The following is an 8,340-nucleotide window of genomic DNA, read 5'->3' on the forward strand; positions in this document are numbered from 1 at the left end:
TTTTTTACTAGATAAGACAATATCTATAAAACTTCACCACATAGATCGCTACTAAAAGGATATCTAGAGAAAATACATTAATATTTAAAACCAACGAAAATAAAATAACAAAAACCCAACACACCCTCACGAGTTCCATGTGCCACCACCGGCCAGCCATGCGAGACTAGAAAGCACCCTAGGGCCATTGACACACATACCCTAATTGATCTATGATAGAGACGGAAAAAAAGAAGGCAAAGAAAAAAGGAGAAAGGGGCGGGGAGGAGGGAGTCGTAACTCTCTCTCCAATAGAATCTAGCTAAAAGTGAGTGGGTGGGTGTATGTGAGGCTAGAAAGCACCCTAGGGCCATTGACACACATACCCTAATTGATCTACGATAGAGATGAAAAAAAATAAGGTGAAGAAAAAAGGAGAAAGAGGGCAGGAAGGAGAGGAGGGAGTCGTAACTCCCTCCCCAATAGAACCTAGCTAAAAGTGAGTGGGTGGGTGTAAATTCCATCCCTAATTAATATTGGTCCTAACTCTAACTCTAACTCTAACTCTAACTCTAACTCAATGACACTAGCATATTTGACTTAATTGCAAGTTGCACGACAAGTGGCCTAGACTAATATCGTCTGGTCCAATATTAAAAGTTGCAATTAGTGGTTATCATCCACCGGACCATCTCTTTACGAGTCCCTCCCTTTCCCACATTGCATGCACGTCTGGTGAACTCTTCTAATATTTCATTAACTTATTAATTAAAAGGTAACGTATTGTCTTTGACACCTTTACCATATGATCTTACTTTGAATGTTACCAGCCTGATACAGTATTCTAATAAAAAGGGCGGTGCACATGTCTTTTTAGAGGGAGTTTAATTAGTCAATGGTTTATATATATTTTGAAGAAGGAAAAATAAGAGTCACACAATCAATATATTTGTTTGTTTTTGTTTTTTTTTTTTTTTTTTTTTGACATGTCCACACAAGAAGGGGGAGGGGGATTCGAACTAGTGACCTCCACTTCATTAAGTGTGGTTCCAGCCGATTGAGCTACCTCTTGGGGACCAATATATTTGTTTGTAGTTGCTGATCTAAGCAAGCTAGGAAGGATCAAATTTGTATTCTGTCGAATAAACTATAAAGGCTCAAAAGCAAAACCAAGAGATGCAAAGAAAATTAATAGAAAAAAAAAAAAAAATTAGAAAAAGAGATGCAAAAGAAAAATGGATGCAAGTTGCGTAAGTAGTACTGCATTTGTTGAATGAATATTCTATTTATTGAGCCAATAATTGCAAAGAAATATAAACATAAAATGACATCGATTTTGGATCTTTAGCCATATATACCCCTATACGTTCGCGAGGACTACTAAGGAGCCAAACAAATGAATTTAAATTTTTTTTCAAATTGACGTGACAAATAAGAAAGAGGGAATTGCATTTTTTAATTTAAAAACTCTTGTCACATCAGTTTGGTAAGTTTTCTGGGTTCATGTATTTGACTCCTTAACACTAACCGAATGCCAACAAAATATTTAAATTATATATATATTGACGATTAAAAATTATATTTCGCCTTCATTGTATCTGTTACGTAACTAAGCATAATTAGAAAATAATAATGTCGCATACACGACGTTTGAAAGATTATAATAGTCATTCATCACAAAACGAAAAACGAAAAAGAAATGGAAGGATAGATGATGAACCCCTAGATTTATCTTTATGAATTACAATTTTCTCAAAATATTTCTAACAATAGAAAAATTACTAGTATTATCTGCATTCTCCACTAACTAATTTCGTCAATGAATAAAGTTTTTTTTTTTTTTTTTTGTTCAAATTGAAATAACTTAATTTGAAGAAAATTTTACTTCAAAAAAAAAAAGTTAATTTAATTATTAATAATTCTTTAACACTCTTCTTATAGCTCAAATTCCCTTATTAATAAGTGAGGTTCAATGTAAAATATTTTACTTAAATTGAAGGTAAATGATAGAATTAGAGTTTGAATTGATTGATTGATAAAAAATAATAAACAATTATTTATTTATTATTATTTTTTTTTTTTAAAAAAAAAAAACCCGTATGGCAGTTGCTATGGCCCTGACTAATTTGTCCCGTGACAATAGCTTTTATAAATTAAAAAATTTCACATTTAAATATTACTTTAAATAAATTTTACAAATCTTGTCTGATTCATGTTACAAAAATAAACTGAATTTAATATTATGAACATTATTAAGGCAAATGTCACAACTTTATAATAAAAGTAAGGTATTGGTAAATAGTTACATGACTGTGGTATAATTGAGATATCGTATTAGTAAAAAATTATCTCTTTTAATTATTATTACTCTTATGATAAAGTGAAATATACTATTATAGCCTCAAACCCCAATAGTTGTTGTGAGAAAATATTAAAAAAACCAATAAAAAACGACATGATTAGAAAGGAGCTTACTTGTGGGGTGACATGTAATTTTAAAGTCAAAACCGTCACATGCCGCCCCCCATCACCGAACAACGGCCTACAAATATGTGCGTAGCTACCCTGTCCTGCACTTCCATCAAGCTCCATGGACTCCCCAATCTCTAGCTCCGCTTCCCTTGCCGCTCCCAGGCTCCGGTGCTTCGACCCCTCTTCCTCCCCCAACCACAGCCCTCGCCACTTCTCCACCTCCTCCAGGAATGGGTCTATGGAAAATTTGACCTACTCCGAGCCCAAAATTGTCACTGGCGAAGCTGGTTACGTTCTCGAGGATGTTCCACACTTCACCGATTACATACCTGACCTCCCTGTAACTCTCTCTCTCTCTCTCTCTCTCTCTCTCTCTCTCTCTAGGGGTCTGTTTGGTTGTCGAGAAAAACAGAGCGGAAGAAACGGAGAAGGAAATTTTATTACTTTGAGGCTCCATTTTTGCTCTAATATTGCTTGAGAGTTTGTTTGGTTACAGAGAAAACAGAGGAAAGTAGATTGATGGAGTTGTTTAAGAGTTCATTACTTCCACTCATTCTGTGTGTGTGCGTGTGAGTTTCATAACGGTCTGTTTGGTTGGGGAGAGAACTAAGAGAAAGAGAAGGAAAAGGACTGTTGGACTAATAAGTTTTTCGTTGTTGTTTAGATTCTGGGGAACAAAAAGACTCAACATCGATCTCAGAGTAAAATTAGTCCGTAATAGTAGTTGGAGTTAATCTTTTTTATTATTATTATTTAAATGTTATTTTTTGTATTTATATTTGTACAGGAAAAACTAACTGGCTTAAAAAGAAATTCAACAAAATATTTATTTATTTATTTATTTTTGTTCTTTTCCTAACGGAGTATAATACGAACAATTCGTTTTATGAAAATTGGGAAAAAAAAAAAAGAAAAAAAACAAATGTAAGCGACTGGGGAAGTGAATCAAAGACAAAATTGTAAAGAAATTTTGTGTATCAGGAATTGTCTAATTGTAGTTTTCCATGTATTTGAAATGCATACATATAATAAATTCCTAAGAAGGCACCCCAACCAAGCTTTAAGTGACATCATTTTTTTTTTTTTCTTGTTTAGATTCATTTTATACTATGTTTTTTGTTTAATGCGTAGAAACTGGATGAATAAACCATGAAGGGGAAAAAAAAAATTAGCAAAATTTTCAAAGAGTAGCATTTTTATAAAGGGTTTGAAGAGGAAGGGATATTTTATATGACATAAAGCTTATTCTTGATTTTTTTTGTTGTTGTCGTGTAGACATATCCGAATCCATTACAAGACAATCCTGCCTATTCGGTTGTTAAGTAAGTTTGTGTATTTCTTTCTGCTGGGTTTTGATGGTTAGTGTATGGACTGATGCAATAAACAAATTTGATATTTCAATCCTAAGTTGTTTTCTGAATTGACCAGGCAGTATTTTGTTAATATGGATGATACTGTTGCCCAAAAGGTAATGATCTCTACGTGCTGCTTGTTCTTTCTGATGCTAGATAATTTGTTTACATATTTTTTCTTCATAAATATTTGATTTCAAGATCTGGGTTATGATAGTTTAAGCATTACTGAAATGTTATTGTACAATTTATAATTCCAACCCGTATCCTTTGTATAGATTGTTGTTGAGAAGAATAGTCCAAGAGGGACACATTTTCGCCGTGCTGGACCTCGTCAAAAGGTTTTAGACTTTTACTCTTTTTTGTCTGCCTTGATATGTTGTTTTTGTGTCCATGTTATTCAGAGTAATGTTACATGTTATTGTGTGTTTCTCAGGTGTATTTTGAATCAGAGGAAGTGCATGCATGCATTGTAACATGTGGTGGCCTATGCCCTGGTCTGAATACAGTGATTAGGGAAATAGTGTGTGGGTTATACCACATGTACGGTGTTCACAAAGTTCTTGGGATAGAGGTGAGCAAATGCATGATCTGTCATTACAATCAAACACATTCCAAGACTCCGTCTGGATCTTGGAAAGTACAAGGGAAAAAAAAAAGACATATGAGGAAAATGAAGGGAGAATGGCAAAGCTTCTTGAACACGCTTTCATTAGCATTCTTTCTTATTTTCCTTTCCTTCCCATCGAACCTTCTGACATTCAAAAAAGAGACCAACACTTTGATTTTATTGCTCGACTCTGGGATTGGTTTGTGCTTTAAAACAGAATCAGAATTGGATGTTAAAAGAATGGATGATCAAATGGTATCAACTAAAGAGGTCTCTTTGTACATATAGGGAGGATACAGAGGTTTTTATGCCCGAAATACAATTCCTTTGACACCAAAAGTGGTGAATGACATCCATAAACGTGGTGGCACAATCCTTGGGACTTCACGAGGAGGCCATGATACCTTTAAAATTGTTGACAGCATTCAGGACCGGGGCATTAATCAGGTTAACTTGTCTGCTATTTCCATTCATAGATCCTACATTGTTGCGTCTACTTTGCAAGCAACCCCTATGTGACTTGAAAATTATGATTATTTGATGTTTCTCAGGTTTACATAATTGGAGGAGATGGAACTCAGAAAGGGGCTTCAGTGATTTTTGAGGTACTGGACTTTAATATGGCACTAATGCTGATCAGCAGTGCCAACGATGAAACGATTAACTCGAAGTCTTGAAATTAGTGGGATTATGTGAAAATTTTCACAAGAATGATCATAAGATTGAGAAATGATTTTCAATCATATTATTTAGTTTTTTATAAAGCACTGTTTAATGCAGGAAATTAGAAGGCGTGGCCTTAAAGTTGCAGTGGCAGGAATACCAAAGACAATCGATAATGACATTCCGGTACTCCTCAAGCCATGTTCAACTTCTGAAATTTGAAATACACATATATCCATCTTCTGATGGAAAACTTTGATTTGAGATTGAAAATGTCTCATGTTAAATATTATGCTCTTTCTGGTTCAGGTTATAGACAAGTCCTTTGGTTTTGACACTGCTGTTGAGGAGGCTCAACGAGCTATTAGTGCAGGCCATATTGAATCAGAAAGCTTTGAGAATGGTATTGGTCTCGTCAAGTTAATGGGCCGCTACAGTGGTATGCTTCATTCTTCTACTAGCAATTTTAACAGAACAAAAATGTGACACCTGAAAAATTGTTGGGTTGAGCTTGAACCTGTACTTTATGTTCCAGTGAAAATGAGCTTACATGTAAAAGGGAGCTAAATATTTTACTTAGTATGGGAAAACTGCGAACAGATCATCAACTTTCATGGCTAAACAACAAAGCAAACTTTTTAGGGTATAGTTTGCTCCATTTCCTTTTTTCATTGACTTCTGGTTATCTATGTAATGCATGGGATACCTACATAATTTAGGAGCAGTTTCTCTTTTCTTGTCTCCTTTGAATTTGTTTTGTTTGTTTTTTTATTTTTCCCCCATTGAATCCTATATTTGTAAACTTGGATTACTTTATAGCAGAGCTATATATAATTTGCTACTTTGATTTACCATTGATTCATGTGGCAAATCTTAACATTCTGGGTAAAAATGCATGTTTTTTCATTTTTAAGTCTTTTTTTTTTTTTTTGGTGAAATAGAAAATTTAAATCCTAAACTTTGTCCTGCTAAGCCATGCCCATATCAATATTTTTGTTCCCTTAGGGCTTTCGGTTCTAATTTCTTTCACACTTTTCTCCTTGGTCTTCTTTCTTTCTATGTAAACAAACCTCGAACATCCCTTGAATGATCATCATTGGTCAATCCAGGGTACTGGATGGGGCATGGCCATCCAGTAATTAAGCACCCATGTACATTAATGTTCTCATTAAGGGTCTTTGTTTTTTTTAGGCATCTCTCTTGAATTAGTCTTCTTGATCAAATAAACCAATTATAGAGAAAAATAATGTTTCTTGAACTACCTTCTCCTACTTCTTGTATCTGAGATATTTTCCTGCAGGATTCATAGCAATGTATGCTACTCTTGCTAGCCGAGATGTGGACTGTTGCTTGATTCCAGAGTCACCCTTTTATCTTGAAGGACCCGGTGGACTCTTTGAATTCATTGAGAAAAGACTCAAAGAACATGGGCACATGGTTATAGTAATAGCTGAGGGCGCAGGACAAGAGCTTGTTTCGGAAAGCTTGCGCACCACAGACCAGCAGGATGCTTCCGGAAATAAGCTACTCCAGGATGTGGGTCTGTGTATATCTCAGAAGATTAAGGTATAGATGCTAGGATATATTATCTTGCTTTAATTTTAAATGTGTTGTTTGCCATGCCTTGGACATGATATGAGAGATGTAACAAAGTAATTTCAACTGCTTAAGGTGCCCCCTTTCAGTTTGACAAATAGTAAACCTAGTTACAAGATTGCATTTGGCAGCATTTAGAACGTGTCGGCCCTTACAATACATGCGAACATAAGCACCATTTATTTTATTATGGGAACATCATGCGGAGGTTTATAACAGTTTTTTTTCAGAGAAATACTGCCAATTACCAGTGACCAGATATTAATCACAGGTTTTTTGTTGCTCTAGGATCACTTCAAAAGGAAGAAGATGGTTATAAATCTCAAATATATAGGTTAGTATATTGAAATTTTTTTCTCTTAATATTATTTGTTTTGAAATCTGATGGGAAGTTATTTAACCAAGATTCTGTTTGCTTGTCTTGCAGATCCCACTTACATGATCCGTGCCGTTCCGAGCAATGCGTCTGATAATGTCTACTGCACCCTCCTTGCACACAGTGTCATTCATGGTACAATGGCAGGGTATACGGGCTTCATAAGTGGCCCTGTTAATGGGAGACATGCTTACATACCATTCCACGTGAGTTCCTTTTGACCATGTTTAACCATCTCTGTGGGCCTACATGTATATGTTTGGGTTTGCATTTGTATATAGACAAATAATATTTAGTAGACTGCTATACAACTGTGATATAATTAGAATGAGGTGGTTGTGTCATCTCGACTTGTTTGCTTAAGTTGAATACATCTTGTATGTGCAGCGAGTGCTCAAGGAGAAACAGAACAAGGTTGTGATAACTGACAGGATGTGGGCAAGGTTACTGTCTTCAACCAATCAGCCGAGCTTCTTGGACCATAAAGATGTCATGGAGGATGATAAAGAGAAAGTAGGACAAACCCAACTAGTAAATGGGAAGAGCCATTTAGGAACAACAACAGCTAAGCCTAGAGACATTGAGAACAGAGAGGAACCACCAACCCCTTTAGCAAATGGGATCAACCGTATAGAAGCTACAATTGCGATGGAAAAAGACTAGCAGCAGCTCAGTCCAATTTTAGCAGCTGCTAGTTTGGAGTTTCTGTGTTTCCGGGTTTTTGTTTCCTCTGGAAGAGCATTTTGATAATAGTTATACCAAGTGCACCCTGCCATGGATGGGGGCTACGTGTGCTTGTTCACACCATACTGTCAGTCTGTCATAAAGGACCATTGTAAGTTATTCTGAGCAGTGGTTCTGGTAGTATTACTTTGAGAATGTATAAGAATTTCCGGGCATTTCAAGCACTATGCAGATATGTTTGCAAATAAATTTTTATGTATGCAGACCAAACAAAATTAACTAAATTCTCTCTCTCTCACCCGAAACACTGTTGTCGTCTCTGTAAAGCCTCTCCTGCCGCTTCAAGCTTAGGGAGTGTCGTTCTAAATTCTGCCTTATTCCATTTCATGAAGTCTAGAAGCACTTCTGCAATCTTATCTCTCTTCATTGCTCCTTCCCTACAGCTGATTTTATTTTATTTTTTTAACTTCTTTCAAAGGGGAATGAAGGCCTTCCTTAGAAGCTGCCCCCGCTCTAGTTATCTTTCTCTTGTTTTTGCTGTTACTGTGTTAGGATTTATTGAGGTTAGATCTACTGCAACCCCTCTACCACCATTACCCACGACTCTC

At 35.7% G+C, this 8,340-nt stretch overlaps 1 protein-coding gene across 2 annotated transcripts; it reads left to right on the forward strand.

Moving 5' to 3' along the window:
• The first annotated feature begins 2,490 nt into the window (after positions 1-2,490).
• On the forward strand, positions 2,491-7,959 carry LOC132186660 (ATP-dependent 6-phosphofructokinase 3-like). 2 transcript variants are annotated; one of them, XM_059600649.1, is made up of 13 exons: positions 2,491-2,791; positions 3,727-3,773; positions 3,880-3,919; positions 4,082-4,144; positions 4,240-4,377; positions 4,702-4,860; positions 4,965-5,018; positions 5,194-5,262; positions 5,386-5,515; positions 6,377-6,642; positions 6,961-7,006; positions 7,100-7,254; positions 7,436-7,959. In XM_059600649.1, the coding sequence occupies exons 1-13, from the start codon at positions 2,570-2,572 to the stop codon at positions 7,709-7,711; spliced, it is 1,665 nt and encodes a 554-aa protein (XP_059456632.1). In that variant the 5' UTR covers positions 2,491-2,569; the 3' UTR covers positions 7,712-7,959. The 2 variants fall into 2 exon arrangements, with proteins under 2 accessions (XP_059456632.1, XP_059456633.1); XM_059600650.1 differs by lacking the exons at positions 3,727-3,773; positions 3,880-3,919 and having other exon boundaries at positions 2,492-2,791.
• The last annotated feature ends 381 nt before the right edge of the window (positions 7,960-8,340 follow it).

The sequence above is a fragment of the Corylus avellana genome, chromosome ca7, assembly GCF_901000735.1.
Source record: "Corylus avellana chromosome ca7, CavTom2PMs-1.0".
Classification (NCBI taxonomy): domain Eukaryota; kingdom Viridiplantae; phylum Streptophyta; class Magnoliopsida; order Fagales; family Betulaceae; genus Corylus; species Corylus avellana.